This window comes from Pseudorca crassidens, chromosome 17 (genome assembly GCF_039906515.1).
Source record: "Pseudorca crassidens isolate mPseCra1 chromosome 17, mPseCra1.hap1, whole genome shotgun sequence".
NCBI classification, from domain to species: Eukaryota; Metazoa; Chordata; class Mammalia; order Artiodactyla; family Delphinidae; genus Pseudorca; species Pseudorca crassidens.
In genome coordinates this window covers 85,014,641-85,035,165 of record NC_090312.1, presented here as the reverse complement: position 1 = coordinate 85,035,165, position 20,525 = coordinate 85,014,641, and the positions used below count along the sequence as shown (strand labels likewise).

Sequence of the window (20,525 nt, the reverse complement as noted above, 5' to 3'; positions counted from 1 at the left end):
GCAGGTGGAGTTTGGCCTGTTGCAGAAGCAAAGCGACGGTCCTTCCAGGAACCCGGCCCCGGGGCGCACACCAGCCAGACGCGCCCTCGCGCCCTCCCCGGCCAGTCCGGAGGGCCGCGAGGGCAGGAATCAAGGTGGGTCTAACACGCCTTTATTCTTACAAATACTGTAAAAATCAGTATAAAAAAGTGAGCATGCTCAGTCTTTTCCTCGTATCTACAGTACAAAGGTTTGTCCGAAAAGTCTAACGAATGTACCTTAGCTGCCTCCTCGGGCGTAGGATGCAGAGAAGCTGCCGTCACAGTAACTTAGGGTCCACGCGGCAGCTGTCCGAGTCCCGGCCCCGCCCGGGGGTCCGGCACGGCGGTTCCAGGCACTGCGGCCGCAGCCCGCACGCCCCCCGCGTCACCGCGCGTCCGCCGCCCCCGCGCCGGGCAAAAAGGGCGCGCCGGGCAGCTGCTTGAAGAAGCGCCGCAGGCCGGCCAGGTCCCGCGTGAGCTGCTCCACGCGCTGCTGTAGCTTCTCGTTCTCGGCCGAAAGCTCCACCAGCTTCTGCTGCATCTCCTGGTTGCGCCGCTTAGCCTTGTCGCGGCTCTTGCGCACGGCGATGTTGTTGCGCTCCCGCCGCTGCCGGTACTCGGGGCTGCCGCGGTCCGGGCCCCGCTTGCCCGCTGCCTTGTCGCGCGCCGCCCCGGGAGCTGGGGGCGCGGGGCTGCGGCGCGGCGGCTCGGGCGACGCGGGCGGAGTGGGCTGCGCGGCGGCCGCCAGGCTCACCACTGTCTGCGCGCACGCGGCCACCTGCGCGGGCAGCAGCGAGCCGGGCGCGTCGCCGTCGCCCCAGTCGGGCTCGCGCTTGAGCGGTCGCGGCGCGGGGCCGGGGCCCGCGGGGCGCGCGGGGCCCCCGGGCAGCAGCTCCAGGGCGCCCGCCTTGTGGTTGCTGTTGAAGAGGTCGGCGAAGAGCTCATCGTGGCACAGCTCCAGGGTGGGCACGGCGGCCATGGAGTCGATGTAGGCGCTGAAGTCGATAGCGCTCTCGTCGTCGTACATGGCGGGCGCGGCCGGCTCGGCTCCGCGACCCAGCTTCCCCGCGCGGCCGGGCTCGTAGAAGGCGGCGGGCTCCGCAGTCCAGGGCGCGCCGCGCGCCGGGCCGTCCAGGCTGAAGAGCGCGGCGCTCATGGCGGCGTCGGGCCGACGGCGAGCGCGGTCCTCGGGCGGGCCGGGCGCCGCCTTTTCTAGCCGGACTGACGCGCACGCCCCGCCCCGCCCCGGCCGCGGACCGCGGGACCCCCGCCCGCGCACCTCCCCCGTGCTTCCTGCCCGCCGGCCCGGCCCGCGCGGCGCTGCCGGGAACGACCCTCCCTCGGCCGCGCCTCCTCCTTCCTGCTGGTGGGTCGGGGCCTCTGCGCCCGCGGAGTCGGGGCGGAACCAGAACGGGGCCCGGGCCAGCGCGCGGACTAGGGCCCGGGGGCGCTCCCCCGCGGCTTCAGGGAATTAGGGTCTCGCGGCTCCCGGACGGCGGGGTTGGAGACGCTGCCCCGCGGGGTTCCGCCGGGTCCGGGGGTCGCTCTCCAACCCCGCGCGCCTAGGGCCGGGGGAAGCCGGGAACCACGAGCGCGCGAGAGCTCCGCGCCCCCGGAAAGCCCACGAACGCCCGGGAGCTCCACACTCAGAGCCCCGGGAGCCCCGCGACCCCGACGCTGCTTCCAGGGACACTAGAGCAGTGCCATCTTGCGGTGATGTCTTACTTCAGTCCTGTCTTTAGTTCTAGGCTCTTTTTTTTTTTTTAATGCTGTTCAGTATTATTCCAAAAAGAAGTGCCTTTGGATCCAAAGCAGTGGGGTGGGTCCCCTTTAGGAGGAAAATAAGCTTTATACCAGCAGCTCTGACACGGTGTTAGCTCGCTAGCTCTTCACATTGTAAAATGCAGGTAAAGACTGAACTGGCTTTGTTGGTTAACGTTTCCTACAATTTGGGTCAGGCATTTCGGGTCACTTCTATTTTTCACATCACCGTCCCTGTTCGGACCTGGTCTCTGTCCACATCCTTTCTCATTTCGTTGCTTCCCGACACCAAACGCTCCACAAGCTCCACAGTATTCCAGAGGTGACTTCTGATGACGGCACCATGGTATACTGAATAGGTTTTCTAGGAGGACAGACATAATACGCTAGAATTACTCAGGAGCCGTGATGTGGATGTCACACGATTAATTATCTATTAAAGGTAAAACCCAGGAACACTTAGAGTGTGGTTCATGCACACCCAGAGGAAAGACATATCTATTTTGGAAGCCATAAAAACACTACTAAAGCCCTCCCCAGTCAGGGATTGCAAAATAAATAATACACAGAGAACCATATTCTCATGAAAATAATTCAGTGAGATGATTAGTAGATTCAGATGTCAAATTGGGATTGAGCTTGAAAGAGATGCCACGCCCATCTTTTTTTCAATGTATTAACTAGTAATGATAATGTTTAGATTTAAGAGTTTTCTTCCCTTTTACTGAAAAAGAGAAAGGAGAGGTCGTAGACCAACAAAGTAGAGATTTGTCATGACGTTTAACGGCAAGTGAAAGACTATTAAAAATACAATAAAACAATTTAAAGTTTAGTTCTGTGACAGCAGTTGTCCACAGTCATTTCTTGAATGTCTCCACTTATTGTCTTTTCCTAACTCTACTGTTAATTTATCCGAGATAAATACAAAGTTGGTCATGATTCCTCATTGTTAGGAGTCTTGAGCCTGTGTTCTGAAAACTGTCTAAAGGAAGCAGTCAAATAAGAAAGTATTCCTTAAAAACGTCGGAGCCTTGGATTCACCCGTGTTTATGAGGACATTGCTATGTTGAGCTTAGTTGAGTTGTTCAAATGCAGCACTTCATGTGGACTTTCTAAACACGTCCGTCCTTTAGAAACTCAGGAGGCTGGATGTGCTCCAGCTGTGGGACACTGTCGGGGTTAGGAAATCGGGCCGGCTCACTCATAACACGAAGGGGCCATACCTCAGTCCTCAAGAGGGACCACTTTCGGATGCTTCATACGGTGCAAGATATGGGGCAACAACAGTTCTCCAAATGAAAGTCTGGAACAGTGAAAATGTTTTTGAGCAATGCCAGTGTCAAGAGGAGGGAAATTGTGACTCTAGCGCCCTCTTCAGATGATGATTCTCAACTATCAGATTAGATACTTTTGTTCATCTTCTGGCTCAGGAATAATTTTAACTGTATGATATGTTCTCATGTGTTTTGTGTCAGACAATAGTGAGGTTACAAATACAGGCTTTTCGGATAAACCTGATTTCCAGTATTTTTTGTGTGTGTGGGAAAGGAAATATGAGGGCCAAAAGAATAAAGCCCCTGGGAATTAGGGTCACACATCCTTGGCAGTGCTTTATAAAGCCTGTGTATTTTACTAAAAACCTACTGTGATGGGTAGAAAATTCTGCATTCACTTCAGCCTCTGGAATTTAAGAGACAGATCTCCCAGATTACAAAGTAGCCAGAGCTGAAAACAGTTATTTGATTCTGTGAGTCAGGTGTCCAACCTGCCATACAGTTGCACATGTTCCCAGTAATAGAACACAAGGAGGAGCGATTTGCCTTCCCAGCCTGTTATTCCTGTGAAGTGGATTCAGTCTCTCAGGCACACCTGTCAGCCCTGCCACAGCTCACTGGTAGTTTGATAGGAATGGTGCTGAATCTGTAGATTGCCTTGGGTAGTATGGTCATTTTAACAATACTGATTCTTCCCATCTGAGAACAAGGTACATCTTTCCATCTGTTTACGTCATCATCACATTCTTTCATCAACGTCTTACTTTTCAGATTATATGCCTTTTGCCTCCTTAGGTAGGTTTATTCCTAAGTATTTTATTCTTTTTGATGTGATGGTAAATGGGATTGTTTCTTTAATTTCTCTGAGATTTCATTGTTAGTGTATAGAACTGTAGCAGATTTCCATATATTTATTTTGTATCCTGTAACTTTACCAGATTCTTTGGTGAACTCTAAGAGTTTTCTGGTGGCATCTTTAGGATTTTCTCTGTATAGCAAATCGTGTCATTAGCAAACAGTGACAGTTTTGCTTCTTCCTTTCCTATTTGGATCCTTTCTTTTCTTTTTCTTCTCTGATTGCAGTGGGTAGGACTTCCAAAACTATGTTGAATAAAAGTGGTGAGAGTGGGCATCCTTGTCTTGTTCCTCATCTTAGAGGGAATGCTTTCATATCTCATAGTTGAGTGTGATGTTAACTGTGGGTTTGTCATATATGGCCTTTATTATGTTGAGGTAGGTTCCCTCTATGCCCGCTTTCTGGAGAGTTTTATCATAAATGGGTGTTGAATTTTATCAGAATCTTTTTCTGCATCTACTGAGATGATCGTATGGTTCTTCTTCTTCAATTTGTTAACCATGTTGATTTGTGGATATTGAAAAATCCTCGTATCCCTGGAATAAATCCCACTTGATCATGGTGTATGATCTTTTTAATATATTGTTGAATATGGTTTGCTGGTATTTTGTTGAGAATTTTTGCATCTGTGTTCATCAGTGATACTGGTTTTGTGATGTCTTTGGTTTTGGTGTCAGGGTGATGGTGGCCTCATAGAATGGGTTCGGAAGTGTTTCTTCCTCTGCAATTGTTCCTCTGCAATAGTTTCAGAAGGATAGGTGTTAACTCTTCTCTAAATGTTTGGTAGAATTTGCCTGTGAAGCCATCTGGTCCTGGACTTCTATTTGTTGGGAGTTTTTATTTTTTATTTATTCATTTTCTTAAATCTATTGTTTTGGCTGCATTGGGTCTTCGTTGCTGTGCTAGGGCTTTCTCTAGTTGCAGCGAGCGGGGGCTACTGTTCATTGCAGTGTGCAGGCTTGCGGTGGCTTCTCGTGTTGTGGAGCATGGGCTCTAGGCGCATGGGCTTCAGTAGTTGCAGCATGCAGGCTCAGTAGTTGTGGCACGTGGGCCTTAGAGCGCGTGAGCTTCATTAGTCGTGGTGCCTGGGCTCTAGGGCATGTGGGCTTTAGTAGTTGTGGCTCACGGGCTCTAGAACACAGGCTCAGTAGTTGTGGCGCACGGGCTTAGTTGCTCCGTGGCATGTGGGCTCTTCCCGGATGAGGGATCGAACCCGTGTCCCCTGCATTAACAGGTGGATTCTTAACCACTGGGCCACCAGGGAAGTCCCTGTTGAGAGTTTTTAAATCACAGTTTCAATTTCAGTACTTGTGACTGGTCTGTTCGTATTTTCTATTTCTTCCTGGTTCAGTCTTGGGAGAATTTATGAATTCTGGGTTGTCCATTTTATGGCCGTATATTTGCTCATTGTAGTCTCTCACGATCTTTTCTATTTCTGTGGTGTCAATTGTAACTTCTCTTTTTCATTTCTGATCTTATTGATTTGGGCCTTCTCCCTTTTTTTCTTGAGGAGTCTGGCTAAAGGTTTATCAATTTTGTTTAGTTTTTCAGAGAACCAGCTTTTAGTTTCATTGATCTTTTCTGTTCTTTTTCTTAAATATTTTTATTGGAGTATAATTGCTTTACAATGGTGTGTGTGTTAGTTTCTGCTTTATAACAGAGTGAATTAGTTATACATATACATATATCCTTGTATCCCCTCCATCCCCTCCCTCTTGCATCTCCCTCCCACCCTCCCTATCCCACCTCTCTAGGTGGTCACAAAGCATTGAGCTGATCTCCCTGTGCTATGTGGCTGCTTCCCACTAGCTACCTGTTTTACATTTGGTAGTGTATATATGTCCATGCCACTCTCTCATTTCGTCCCAGGTTACTCTTCCCCCTCCCCATGTCCTCAAATCCATTCTCTATGTCTGCATCTTTATTCCTGTCCTGCCCCTAGCTTCTTCAGAACCTTTTTTTTTTTTTTAAGATTCTATATATATATGTGGTAGTTAGCATACAGTATTTGTTTTTCTCTTTCTGACTTACTTCACTCTGTATGACAGACTCTGGGGTCCATCCACCTCACTACAAATAACTCAATTTCATTTCTTTTTATTGCTGAGTAATATTCCATTGTATATATGTGCCACATCTTCTTTATCCATTCATCTGTCGATGGACACTTAGGTTGCTTCCATCTCCTGGCTATTGTAAATAGAGCTGCAATGAACATTTTGGTACATGATTCTTTTTGAATTATGGTTTTCTCAGGGTATGTGCCCAGTAGTGGGATTGCTGGGTCATATGGTAGTTTTATTTTTAGTTTCTTAAGGAACCTCCATACTGTTCTCCATAGTGGCTGTATCAGTTTACATTCCCGCCAACAGTGCAAGAGTGTTCCCTTTTCTCCACACCCTCTCCAGCATTTGTTGTTTGTAGATTTTTTGATGATGGCCATTCTGACTGGTGTGAGGTGATACCTCATTGTAGTTTTGATTTGCATTTCTCTAATGATTAATGATGTTGAGCATCCTTTCATGTGTTTGTTGGCAGTCTGTATACCTTCTTTGGAGAAATGTCTATTTAGGTCTTCTGCCCATTTTTGGATTGGGTTGTTTGTTTTTTTGATATTGAGCTGCATGAGCTGCTTGTAAATTTTGGAGATTAATCCTTTGTCATTTGCTTCATTTGCAAGTATTTTCTCCCATGCTAAGGGTTGTCTTTTCGTCCTGTTTATGATGTCCTTTGCTGTGCAAAAGCTGTGCCTATTTCCTCTTCATTTGTTTGGTCTGGTGGGTTTTTACCTTGCTCCTTCATCTGCTGTGTGTTTCTCTGTCTTCTCATTTTGCTTAACTTACTGTGTTTGGGGTCTCCTTTTCACAGGCTGCAGGTTCATACTTCCCGTTGTTTTTGGTGTCTGCCCCCAGTGGCTAAGGTTGGTTCAGTGGGTTGTGTAGGCTTCCTGGTGAAGGGGTGCCTTCCTGGTGGAGGGGTGCCTTCTGGTGGATCAGGCTGGATCTTGTCTTTCTGTTGGGCAGGACCACTTCTGGTGGTGTGTTTTGGGGTGTCTGTGAACTTACTATGATTTTAGGCAGCCTCTCTGCTAATCGGTGGTGTTGTGTTCCTGTCTTGCTAGTTGTTTGGCATAGGGAGTCCTGCACCATAGCTTGCTGGTTGTTGAGTGGAGCTGCGTCTTAGTGTTGAGATGGAGATCTCTGGGAGAGCTTTTGCTGTTTGATATTACGTGGAGCTGGGAGGTCTCTTGTGGACCAATGTCCTGAACTTGGCTCTCCCACCTCAGAGGCACAGCCCTGACGCCCAGCTGGAGCACGAAGACCCTGTCAGCCACATGGCTCCGAAAAGGGAGAAAGAAAGAGAGAAAGGGAGGAAGGGAGGAAGGAGGAAGGAAATAATAAAGTTATTAAAATAAAAAATAATTATTAAAAAAATTTTAATAAAAAAAGAAAAAACAAATGGACAGACAGAACCCTAGGGAAAATGGTAAAAGCAAACCTATACAGATAAAATCACACAAAGAAGCATACACATACACACAAAAAGAGAAAAAGGGAAAAAAAAAAAAATATATATATATATATATGTATCATTGCTCCCAAAGTCCACCTCCTCAATTTGGGATGATTCGTTGTCTATTCATGTATTCCACAGATGCGGGTACATCAAGTTGACTGTGGAGATTTAATCCGCTGCTCCTGAGGCTGCTGGGAGAGATTTCCCTTTCTCTTCTTTGTTCTCACAGCTCCCGGGGCTCAGCTTTGGATTTGGCCCAACCTCTGTGTAGGTCGCCGGAGGGCGTCTGTTCTTTGCTCAGACAGGACGGGGTTAAAGGAGCCACTGATTCGGGGGCTCTGGCTCACTCAGGCCGGGGGGAGGGAGGGGTATGGGTGCGGGGTGAGCCTGTGGCAGCAGAGGCCAGCGTGACGTTGCCCCAGCCTGAGGCGCGCCGTGCGCTCTCCTGGGGAAGTTGTCCCTGGATCCCGGGACCCTGGCAGTGGCGGGCTGCACAGGCTTCCCGGAAGGGGGGGGTGTGAGAGTGACCTGTGTTCGCACACAGGCTTCTTGGTGGCGGCAGCAGCAGCCTTAGCGTCTCATGCCCGTCTCTGGGGTCTGCGCTGTTAGCCGCGGCTCGTGCCCGTCTCTGGAGCTCGTTTATGCGGTGCTCTGAACCCCCTCTCCTCGTGCACCCCGAAACAATGGTCTCTTGCCTCTTTGGCAGGTCCAGACTTTTCCTGGACTCCCTCCCGGCTAGCCGTGGCGCACTAACCCCCTGCAGGCTGTGTTCACGCCGCCAACCCCAGTCCTCTCCCTGCGCTCCGACCGAAGCCCGAGCCTCAGCTCCCAGCCCCGCCCGCCCCGGCGGGTGAGCAGACAAGCCTCTCGGGCTGGTGAGTGCCGGTTGGCACCCATCCTCCGTGCGGGAATCTCTCCGCTCTGCCCTCTGCACCCCTGTGGCTGCACTCTCCTCCGCGGCTCTGAAGCTCCCCCCGCCAACCCCCATCTCCACCAGTGATGGGGTCTCCTAGTGTATGGAAACCTTTCCTCCTTCACAGCTCCCTCCCGGAAGTGCAGGTCCCGTCCCTATTCTTTTGTCTCTGTTTATTCGTTTTTCTTTTGCCCTCTCCAGGTATGTGGGGAGTCTCTTGCCTTTTGGGAGGTCTGAGGTCTTCTGCCAGCGTTCAGTAGGTGTTCTGTAGGAGTTGTTCCACGTGTAGATGTATTTCTGATGTATGTGAGGGGAGGAAGGTGATCTCCACGTCTTACTCCTCCATCTTGAAGGTCTCGTCTGTTGTTTTCTTCGTCTCTGTTTCATTTATTTCTGCTCTGATCTTTATGATTTCTTTCCTTCTGCTGACTTGGGTTTTGTTTGTTCTTCTTTCTCTAGTTGCTTTAGGTGTAAGGTTAGGTTGTTTATTTGAGATTTTCCTTGTTCTCTGAGGTAAGCTGTATCACTATAAGCTTCCCTCTTAGAACCACTTTTGCTGCGTTCCACAGGTTTTGGATCGTTGTGTTTTTGTTTTGTCTGTAGGTAGTTTTGATTTCCTCTTTAATCTATTCAATGATCCACTGGTTGTTTAGCAGCATAGTGTTTAGCTTCCACATGTTTGTGTTTTTTGCAATTTTTTTTCCTGTAGTTGATTTCTGGTCTCTGTACTGTTGCGTTTGGAAAAGATGCTTGATATGATTTCAGTTGTCTTAAATTTACCAAGGCTTATTTTGTGGCCTAGCATGTAATCTATCCTGGAGAATTTTCCATATGCACTTGAAAAGAATATGTATTCTGCTGCTTTAGGATGGAATGCTCTATATATATGAATTAAGTCCATGTGGTCTAATGTGTTATTTAAGGCCTGTGTTTCCTGATGGATTTTCTGTCTGGATGATCTGTCCATTAATATAAGTGGGGTGTTAAAGTCCCCCACTAGTATTGTGTTACCATCAATTTCTCCTTTTATGTCTCTTAATATTTGCCTTATATTTAGGTGCCTCCCATATGTATATACAATTGTTGTATCTTCCTGGATGATCCCTTGATCATTATGTAGTGTCCCTCCTTGTCTCTTACAACAGTCTTTATTTTAAAGTCGATTTTGTCTGATGTAAGTATTACTACTCTGGCTTTCGATTGATTTCCACTTGCATGGAATACCTTTTTCCACTCCCTCACTTTCAGTCTGTCTGTCTCTAGATCTGAAGTGAGTCTCTTGTAGGCAGAATATCAAGGGGTCTTGTTTTTGTGTCCATCAGCCACTCTGTGTCTTTCAGTTGGAGCATTTACTCTGTTGACATTTAAGGTAATCATCGATATGTATGTTCTCACTGCCATTTTGTTAATTGTTTTGGATTTGTGTAGGGTCGTTTTTCCCTTCTTTCGTTCTCTCTCATTTGATGACTAGCTTTACTGTTACGTTTGGTTTCCTTTTTCTTTTTTGGGTACATATCTATCATAGAGTTTGGGTTTGCAGTCACTGTGAGGTTCTGTATAGCAGTCTGTATGTATACATGATTGTTTTAAGTTGCTGATGTGGCTTGATTTCAAATGCATTTTGAAACCCCTGCATTTGTGCTCTCCTCCCCTCCCGATTACTGTTTCTGCTTGCATATTTTATGTCTCATTGTTTTGTGTATCCCTTAACTGCTTATTGTGGAATAGAGACAGTCTTACTACTTTTTTCTTTTAACCTCCCTACTAGCTTGGTGTGTGGAGATTTCCTACCTTCACTGTATGTTTGCCTTTACTGGTGAGCTTTTTCATTTTGTAATTTTCTTGTTTCTAGTTGTGGCCTTTTCCTTTTCACCTAGAGAAGTTCTCTTAACATTTGTTGTAAAGCCAGTTTGATGATACTGAACTCTTTCGGCTTTTGACTTCTCCATCAAATTTGAATGAGGGCCTTCCTGGATACATTATTCTTGGTTGTATTTTTTTCCCCTTTCATCGCTTTAAATATATCCTGCCCCTCCCTTTTGGCCAGTAGAGTTTCTGCTGAAAAACGGGCTGTCAGCCTTATGGGAATTCCCTTGTATGTTATTTCTTATCCTCTTGCTGTTTTTAATATTCTCTCTTTATCTCTTTGTCACTTTATTTAGAGTGTGTCTTGTTGTCTTACTCTTTGGGTTCATCCTGTGTGGCAGTCTCTGTGCTTCCTGGACTTGGGTGACTTGTTCCTTTCCCAGGTTAGGGATGTTTTCAGCTATTATGTCTTAAACGTATGTTCTCAGGCTCTTTCTCTTATCTCCTTCTGGGGCCTCTATAATGCAAATATTAGTATGTTTGATGTTGTCCCAGAGGTCTCTCAAACTGTCATTTCTTTTCATACTTTTTTTTTTTTGTTCAGTGGCAGTGATTTCCACTACTCTGTCTTCCAGCTCACTGATTTGTCCTTCTGTACTATTGATTTCTTCCAGTGTATTTTTCATTTCAGTTATCGTATTCTCCATCTGTTTGGTTACTCTTTATGTTTTCTGACTCTTCGCTCAAAACTTCTAATTTCTCACTCTGTGCATTCTTTTCCCAAATTCTTTGATCATCTTTATGATTCTCACTCTGAACCCTTTCTTGGGTAGATTGCCTGTCTCTACAACACTTAGTTTTTCTTCTGGGGTTTTTTATCTTGTTCCTTCATCTGGAACATATTCCTCTGCTACCTCATTTTGTCCAAGTTGCTATTTGTATTTTTATGTTTGTGGTAAGTTACTTACATTTCTCAACCTTGGAGAAGTGGCCCTCTGTAGGAGACATCTTGTGTGTCCCAGCAGTGCACTGTCCTGCAGTGTCCTCCCATTACCTATATGTTCTAAGGGTTCCCCTAAGAGGGCTGCATGGGTCCTTCTGTTATGGTGGGCTGTGTGGGTGGTCTGGTGGGCTTGGTTGGCCCTAGCCCGGTTGGTTGCCAGGACCTGCCTTGTGCAGAAGCTGCTGGCTGCCGTTTAGCGGGGCCTGGTCACGAGGCAGCTGGCTGCAGAACCCTAAGGGGCCCTGAGGCTAGTGCCGGCTCAGTGATGGGTACAGTCAGAGTCGCAAAGATTTAGGCCTGCCCATTGGAAACGGGCAGAGTTCACCCAATGGCAGGTGAACCCAGGTCCTGAGGTTAGTGCTGGACTATTGGGGTGGGGGGCAGGGGGGCTCCTGGTTCGTCAGTCACACAGTTAAGTATGCGGTGCAGGGTATGCATTGGCCTGTTGGTGGACAGGGCTGGGGCCAGATGGTCTCAGAGTAAGGTCTGGCCTGCTGTGGGCAGGCTGGGTCTGCAGGATTGAGGTTTTCTTCTGTCTGCCCCCTGGTGGATAAGGCTGGTCCAGAGGCTGGTGCAGGCTTCCTGGAGAGAAGGCCTAGTGCCTGCCTGCTGGTGGTGGAGCTGGGTCTTGGCCCTCTGGTGGGCAGGGCCATGGTTAGGCATGGCTGTGGGCTCAGGAAGTCTTCAGGCAACCTGTCTGCTGATGGGTGGGGCTATGTGCCCACCCAGTTAGTTGTCTGGCCTGAGGTGTCCCAGCACTGGAGCCTACAGGCTGTTGGGGCCAGGTCTCGGTGCTGATGAGCCAAGATGGCAACCACCAGCAGCAGTCCACACGGTAGAATGTCCCCAAATGTCTGCCCAGTGTGTGTGTCCCATGGTGAGCCACACCCACCCCCCACCTCTGCAGGAGACTCTCCAAGACCAGCAGATGGGTCTGACCCAGGGTCCTCTCCGATTACTGCTTTTGCCCTGGTTCCTGGTATGTGTGAGACTTCGTGTGTGCCCTTTAAGAATGAAGTCTGTTTTCCCCAGTCCTGTGGGGCTCCCAAAATTAAGCCCCTCTGGTCTTCAAAGCCAAAATGCTCTGGGGGCTTGTCTTCCTAGTGCAGGACGCCCGGGCTGGGGAGCCTGATGTAGGGCTCAGAACTCTCACTCCTGTGGGGGAACCTCTGTAATATAATTATTCTCCAGTTTGTGGGTCGCCCACCCAGGTGTGTGGGATTTGATTATATTCGTGAGTCCGTCCCTCCTATCCATCTATCTCATTGTGGTTCCATCTTTGTCTTTAGTTGTAGAAGATCTTTTTTGGTAGCTTCCATTCTTCTTCATTGTTGGTGGCTCTGCAGATAGTTGTGATTCTGGAGTGCTCCTGAGAGGAGGGGAGCTCAGGGTCTTTGTACTCTGCCATCTCGGCCAGTCCCTCTACTGTAGTTTTTTGGTTTGTAGTTTCCGTGGGGTTCATATATGATGACCTGTAACTATACTTATTTTAAACAGGTAGTCCTTTTAAAGTTCATACGCATTCTAAAACATCTACATCTACATCCTTCCCCCACACTTTTTTAGATTTATTATTTATTATATTTTTATTTTTGGCTGTGTCAGGTCTTAGTTGCGGCACATGGGATCTTCATTGAGGCATGTGGGGTCTTTTGTGTGGTGCACGGGCTTCTCTCTACTTGTAGCGTGCAGGTTTTCTCTCTCTAGTCGTGGTGTGCCGGCTGCAGGGTGCACTGGCTCTGTAGTTGTGACGTGCGGGCTCCAGAGCACGTGGGTTCTGTAGTTTGTGGCATGTGGGCTCCAGGTGAGGCGTGCAAGCTCAGTAGCTGTGGCATGCAGGCTTAGTCGCACAGCGGCATGTGGGATCTTAAATCCCTGACCAGGGATCAAACCCGCATCTCCTGCATTTGTAAGCGGATTCTTTACCACTGGACCACCAGGGAAGTCCCAACACTTTGTGTTTTTGATGCCATATTTTACATCTTCATTTTTATCTTTACTGATTATTGTAGTTATACTTGATTTTACAAGTTTTTGTCTTTTAATCTTTGTACTAGCTTATTTAAGTGATTGATCCTCAGCCTGTAAATATATATTTGCCTTCACTAGTGGGATTTTTCCTTTCCTATAGATACTTACTCTTGTTATATAGCCTTTTCTTTCCCACTTAGAGAAGACCCTTTAACATTTCTTTTAGGGTTGCTTAGTATTGGTGAACTTTTTTAGTTTCTGCTTCTCTGGGAAGTGCTTTCTCTCTCCTTCTGTTCTCAATGATAATGTTGCTGGGTAGAGTACCCTAGGTTGCATGTTTTTCCCTTTCAGCACTTTAAATATATCACGCCATTCCCTTCTGGCCACAGTTTCTGCAGAAAAATCAGCTGATAGCCTTATGGTGGTTCCCTTGTATATGCCTCTTTTTCTATTGCTGCCTTTAGATCTCTCTCTTTAACTTATTCCATTTCAATTATGATATGTCTTGGCATCAATCTATGTGTGTTCATCTTAATTGACACACACTGTGCTTCCCATAACTGATTATGTTTCATTTCTCAGGCTTGTGAAGTTTTCAGCCATAATTTTATTAAGTGCATTTTTGACCCCCTTCTATCTCTCGCTCCTCCTTCAGGGGTGTGACCTGTATAATGTGAATGTTGGAAACACTTGATGTTATCCGAAATTCCCTTTCGGGTTTTTCTTTTTGTTGTTCTGATTGGGTTATTTCCATCTTCCAGCTCACTTATGCATTCTTCTGTATCACCTAATCTGCTGTTTATTCCTTCTGTTTTTCCTTTTAGTTACTGAATTATTAATTTCTCATTTTAAAAAATAATTTTCTAGTTAAAATTCTGTGTTCATCTCTTCTTTTTCCTAATTGTTAGCATTCTCTTTTTTGTTGGTTATCTGTTTTATACACACATCAGTGTATACATGTGCATCCCAATCTCCCAGTTCATCCCACCACCACACCCACCCCGCTTTCCCACCTCAGTGTCCATACGTTCTCTACGTCTGTGTCTCTGTTTCTGCCCTGCAAACCAGTTCATCTATACCATTTTTCTAGATTCCACATATATGCTTTCATATACAATATTTGTTTTGCTTTTTCTGACTTCACTCTGTATGACAGACAGTCTCTAGGTCCATCCACATCTCTACAAATGACCCAATTTCGTTCCTTTTTAGGGCTGAGTAATATTCCATTGTATATACGTACCACATCTTCCTAATCCATTTGCCATCGATGGGCAACCTGGTTGCTTCCATGACCTGGCTATTGTAAATACTGCTGCAGTGAATATTGGGGTGCGACTTTTTGAATTATGGTTTTCTCTGGGTATATGCCCAGTATTGGGAGTGCTGCGTCATGTGGTAGTTCTATTTTTAGTGTTTTAAGGAACCTCCATACTGTTCTCCATAGTGGCTGTATCAGTTTACATTCCCAACAGTGCAAGAGGGTTCCCTTTTCTCCACACCCTCTCCAGCATTTGTTGTTTGTAGATTTTCTGATGATGCCCATTCTAACTGGTGCGAGGTGATACCTCACTGTAGTTTTGATCTGCATTTCTCTAATACTTAGTGGCGTTGAGCAGCTTTTCATGTGCCTCTTGGCCATCTGTATGTCTTCTTTGGAGAAATGTCTGTTTAGGTCTTCTGCCCATTTTTGGATTGGGGATTTTGTTTGTTTTGTTTGTTTTTAATATTGAGCTTCATGAGTTGTGTATATATTTTGGAGGTTAATGCTCTGTCCGTTGATTCGTCTGCAGATATTTTCTCCCGTTCGGTAGGGCAGTCTTTTTCTCTTCTTTAGAGTTTCCTTTGCTGTGGAAAAGATTTTAAGTTTCATTAGGTCCCACTTGTTTATTTTTGGTTTTATATCCATTACTTTTGGAGGTGGGTCAAAAAAGATCTTGCTGTGATTTATGTCAGAGAGTTCTATGTTTTCCTCTAAGAGTTTTATAGTGTCCAGTCTTATATTTAGGTCTCTAATCCACTTTGAGTTGATTTTTGTGTATGGTGTTAGAGAGTGTTCTAATTTCATTCTTTTACATGTAGCTGTCCAGTTTTCCAAGCACCACTTATACAAGAGGCTGTCTTTTCTCCTTTGTATATCCTTGTCTCCTTTGTCATAGATTAGTTGACCACAGGTGCGTGGGTGTATCTCTGGGCTTTCTATCCTGTGCTGTTGATCTGTATTTCTGTTTTTGTGCCAGTACCATATTGTCTTGATTACTGTAGCTTTGTAGTATAGTATGAAGTTAGGGAGTCTTGTTCTTCCAAGCTCCGTTTTTTTCCCCTCAAGATTGCTTTGGCTACTCGGGGTCTCTTGTGTCTCCATACAGATTTTAAGATTTTTTTGTTGTAGTTCTGTTAAAAAAAAAAAAAAAAAAAATGCCATTGGTAATTTGATAGGGACTGCACTGAATCTGTAGATTGCTGTGGGTAGTGTACTCATTTTCACAATATTGATTCTTCCAATCCAAGAACGTGGTATATCTCTCCATCTGTGTCATCTTTGATTTCTTTCATCAGTGTCTTATACTTTTCTGAGTACAGGTCTTTTACCTCCTTAGGTAGGTTTATTCCTAGGTATTTTATTCTTTTTGCTGCAATGGTGAATAGGATTGTTTCCTTAATTTCCCTATCTGATCTTTCGTTGTTAGTGTATAGGGATGCAAGGGATTTCTGTGCATTAATTTTGTATCCTGCAACTTTACCAAATTCATTGATTAGCTCTAATAGTTTTCTGGTGGCATCTTTATGACTCTACGTATCGAATCATGTCATCTGCAAACAGTGACAGTTTTACTTCTTTGTTTCCAATTTGGATTCTTTTCATTTCTTTTTCTTCTCTGATTGCCGTGGCTAGGACTTCCAAAACTATGTTGAATAACAGTGGCGAGAGTGGACATCCTTGTCTTGTTCCTGATCTTAGAGGAAATGCTTTCAGTTTTTCACTATTGAGGATGATGTTTGCTGTGGGTTTGTCGTACATGGCCTTTATTATGTTGAGGTAGGTTCCCTCTGTGTCCACTTTCTGGAGAGTTTTTATCGTAAATGGGTGTTGAATTTTGTTACAAGCTTTTTCTGCATCTACTGAGATGATCATATGGTTTTTATTCTTCAGTTTGTTAATATGGTGTATCACACTGATTGATTTGAGTATATTGAAGAATCCTTGCATCCCTGGGATAAACCCCACTTGATCATGGTGTATGATCCGTTTAATGTGCTGTTGGATTCTGTTTGCTAGTATTTTTTGAGGATTTTTGCATCTATGTTCATCAGTGATATTGGCCTGTAGTTTTCTTTCTTTGTGACATCCTTGTCTGGTTTTGGTTTCAGCGTGATGGTGGCCTCGTAGGATGAGTTTGGGAGTCTTCCTCCCTAGGCAATTTTTTGGAAGAGTTTGAGAAGGATGGCTGTTAGCTCTTCTCTAAATGTTTGACAGAATTCACCTGTGAAGCCATCTGGTCTTGGACTTCTGTTTGCTGGAAGATCTTTAATCACTGTTTCAGCTTCATTACTTGTGATTGGTCTGTTCATATTTTCTATGGTCCAGTCTTGGAAGGTTATACCTTTCTAAGAATTTGTCCATTTCTTCCAGGTTGTCCATTTTATTGGCATAGAGTTGCTTGTAGTAGTCTCTTAGGATGCTTTGTATTTCTGCGGTGTCTGTTGTAACGTTTCCTTTTTCATTTCTAATTTTATTGATTTGAGTCCTCTCTTTTTCTTGATGAGTCTGGCTAATGGTTTACCCATCTTGTTTATCTTCTCAAAGTACCAGCTTTTAGTTTTATTGATCTTTCCTATTGTTTTCTTTGTTTCTATTTCATTTATTTCTGCTCTGATCTTTATGATTTCTTTACTTTCGCTAACTTTGGGTTTTGTTTGTTCTTCTTTCTGTAGTTCCTTTAGGTGTAACGTTCAATTATTTATTTGAGATTTTTCTTGTTTCCTGAGGTAGGCTTGTATAGCTATAAACTTCCCTCTTAGAACTGCTTTTGTTGCATCCCATAGGTTTTGGGTTGTCATGTTTCATTGTCATTTGTCTCTAGGTATTTTTTTGATTTCCTCTGATTTCTTCAGTGATCTCTTGGTTATTTAGTAATGCACTGTTCGGCCTCCATGTGTTTGTGTTTTTTATGTTTCTTCCCCCCTGTAATTGATATCTAATCTCATAGCGCTGTGGTCAGAAAAGATGCTTGATATGATTTCAATTTTCTTAAATTTACTGAGGCTTGATTTGTGGCCCAAGATATGATCTATCCTGGAGAATGTTCCTTGTGCACTTGAGAAGAAAGTGTAATCTGCTGTTTTAGGATAGAATGCCCTATAAATACCAATTAAATCTACCTGGTCTGTAGTGTCATTTAAAGCTTGTGTTTCCTTGTTAATTTTCTGTCCACTGGTGTAAGTGAGGTGTTAAAAGTCACCCACTATTACTGTGTTACTGTCGATTTCCTCTTTTATAGCTGTTAGCATTTGCGTTATGTATTGAGGTGCTCCTGTGTTGGGTGCATATATAATTGTTATATTTTCTTCTTGGATTGATCCCTTGATCATTATGTAGTGTCCTTCCTTGTCTCTTGTAACATTCTTTATTTGGAAGTCTATTTTATCTGATATGAGTATAGCTACTCCAGCTTTCTTTTGATGTCCGTTTGCCTGGAATATCCCTTTCCATCCCCTCACTTTGTCTTTATGTGTCCCTAGGTCTGAAGTGGGTCTCTTGTAGACAGCATATATATGGGTCTTGTTTTTGTATCTGTTCAGCGAGCCTGTGTCTTTTGGTTGGAGCAATTAATCCATTCACACTTAAGGTAATTATCGATACGTATGTTCCTATTACCATTTTCTTCATTGTTTTGGGTTTGTTTTTGTAGGTCCGTTTCTTCTCTTGTGTTTCCCACTTAGAGAAGTTCCTTTAGCATTTGTTGTGGAGCTGGTTTGGTGGTGCTGAATTCTTTTAGCTTTTGCTTGTTTGTAAAGCGTCTGATTTCTCCGTCAAGTTTGAATGAAATCCTTGCTGAGTCGAGTAATCTTGGTTGTAGGTTCTTCCCTTCCATCAATCACTTTAAATGTATCCTGCCACTCCCTTCTGGTTTGTAGAGTTTCTGCTGAGAAATCAGGGGGTAACCTTATGGGACTCCTCTTGTATGTTGTCATTTTCCCCTTGTGGCTTTTAATAATTTTTCTTTAATTCTTGTCAGTCTGATTACTGTGTGTCTCAGCATGTTTCTCTTTGGGTTTGTCCTGCCTGGGACGCTGCGCTTCCTGGACTTGGGTGGCTGTTTCCTTTCCCAAGTTAGGGAAGTTTTTGACTATAATCTCTTCAAATCCCTCTCCCTCTCCCTCTCCCCCTCTCTCCCTCTCTCCCCCTCTCCCTCTTCTCCCTCTCTCCCCTCCTCCTCTGGGACCCCTATAATGCGAATACTGGTACATTTAATATTGTCCTAGAGGTTTCTCAGGCGGTCATTTCTTCTCATTCTTTTTTCTCTATTCTGTTCTGCGGCCGTGATTTCCACCATTCTGTCTTCCAGGTCACTTATCCTTTCTTCTGCCTCAGTTATTCTGCTGTTGATTCCTTCTAGTGTAGTTTTCAGTTATTGTATTGTTCATCTCTGTTTGTTTGTTCTTTAATTCTTCTAGGTCTTTGTTAAACATTTCTTGCATCTTCTTGATCTTTGCCTCCATTCTTTTTCCGAGGTGCTGGATCATCTTCACTATCATTATTCTGAATTCTTTTTCTGAAAGGTTGCCTATCTCCACTTCATTTAGTTGTTTTTCTGGGGTTTTATCTTGTTCCTTCATCTGGTACATAGCCCTCTGCCTTTTCATTTTGTCTGTCTTTCTGTGAATGTCGTTTTCGTTCCACAGGCTGCAGGATTGTAGTTCTTCTTACTTCTGCCGTCTGCCCTCTGGTGGGTGAGGCTATCTAAGAGGCTTTTGCCAGCTTCCTGATGGGAGGGACTGGTGGTGGGTAGAGCTGGGTGTTGCTCTGGTGGGCAGAGCTCAGTAAAACTTTAATACCCGTCTGCTGATGGGTGGGGCTGGGTTCCCTCGCTTTTGGTTGTTTGGCCTGAGGTGACCGAGCACTGGAGCCTAGGCTCTTCGGTGGGGCTAATGGTGGACTCTGGGAGGGCTCACGCCAAGGGGTACTTCCCAGAACTTCTGCCGCCAGTGTCCTTGTCCCCACAGTGAGCCACAGCCACCCCCCGCCTCTGCAGGAGACCCTCCAACACTAGCAGGTAGGTCTGGTTCAGTCTCCCCCAGGGTCACTGCTCCTTCCCCTGGGTCCCGATGCGCACACTACTTTGTGTGAGCCCTCCACGAGTGGAGTCTCTTGTTTCCCCCAGTCCTGTTGAAGTCCTGCAATCAAATTCCGCGAACCTTCGAAGTCTGATTCTCTGAGAAATCCTCCTCCCGGTGCTGGACCCCCAGGTTGGGAAGCCTGACGTGGGGCTCAGAACCTTCACTCCAGTGGGTGGACTTCTGTGGTCTAAGTGTTCTCCAGTTGGTGAGTTGCCCACCCAGCAGTTATGGGATTTCATTTTATCATGATTGCACCCCTCCTACCGTCTCACTGCAGCTTCTCCTTTGTCTTTGGATGTGGGGTATCTTTTTTGGTGAGTTCCAGCGTCTTCCTGTCGATGATTGTTCAGCAGTTAGTTGTGATTCCGGTGCTCTCGTGAGAGTGAGTGCGCGTGCGTCCTTCTACTCTGCCATCTTGAACCAATCTCTGTTAGCATCCTTGCTCTTGATGCATTGAATCCTTGCTCTTTCTTTCAACTGAGATAAACTCTTCTGCTCATTTTGCTCATCTCTCTCTGTCTCTGTTAAATTAGGTGAAACGGTTACCTCTGGCGGTCTTGAAGAGGTGTCTTTATGTGGGACGCGCCCCTGGTACAGTTTGTGTGTGTCCAGTGGCTTTGGTGGGGGAGCTGAATTTGACTGGAACCTAAGCCATGTACTCTCTCACCGTGTGCTTAGCAGCTGTCAACTTGGTTGGTAGGTGGTGGGGCTTGAGACAGAGGAGCTGGAGCTGGAGCCAGGGGTGGGGTGAGGCCTGCGCTGGCTCAGCTCCCACTGGGTGCTCTTTCCCCTCCCAGTATTGGTACCCTCAGTCCCGGAGGGGACCAGTGTGGACCAAGCGGGGCTGGTGTGTGTGTGTGTGTGTGTGTGTGTGTGTGGCGGGGGGGCGGTTGGCAAGGGCCAGGGCATGGGGTGTGTGGTCTGGCTGCCGTCAGAGATCTGGTCTGCGTCTGATGCGCTGCCTTGTGCAATTGCCAGTAATGGCTGCCCCTTCCCTGCTCAGATGCCACTTAGGGTTTGAGCCACCACAGCAGTTTGTGGCCAGGCTTCTTCCTTGGTCATG

At 45.9% G+C, this 20,525-nt stretch overlaps 2 protein-coding genes across 6 annotated transcripts in view; both read right to left on the bottom strand.

Moving 5' to 3' along the window:
• Nucleotides 1-135: 135 nt before the first annotated feature.
• On the bottom strand, nt 136-1,269 carry CEBPD (CCAAT enhancer binding protein delta). The gene has a single exon (XM_067712397.1). The coding sequence runs from the start codon at nt 1,174-1,176 to the stop codon at nt 406-408; it is 771 nt and encodes a 256-aa protein (XP_067568498.1). The 5' UTR covers nt 1,177-1,269; the 3' UTR covers nt 136-405.
• A 112-nt stretch (nt 1,270-1,381) lies between these two features.
• PRKDC (protein kinase, DNA-activated, catalytic subunit) overlaps nt 1,382-20,525 on the bottom strand; it is a 178,951-nt gene continuing 159,807 nt past the window's right edge. For all 5 annotated transcript variants that reach the window (XM_067712375.1, XM_067712380.1, XM_067712378.1 and 2 more), the window contains one exon: nt 1,382-2,145. In XM_067712375.1, the coding sequence (XP_067568476.1) occupies nt 2,049-2,145 (97 nt within the window). In that variant the 3' untranslated portion in view covers nt 1,382-2,048. The remainder of the gene's footprint in view (nt 2,146-20,525) is intronic.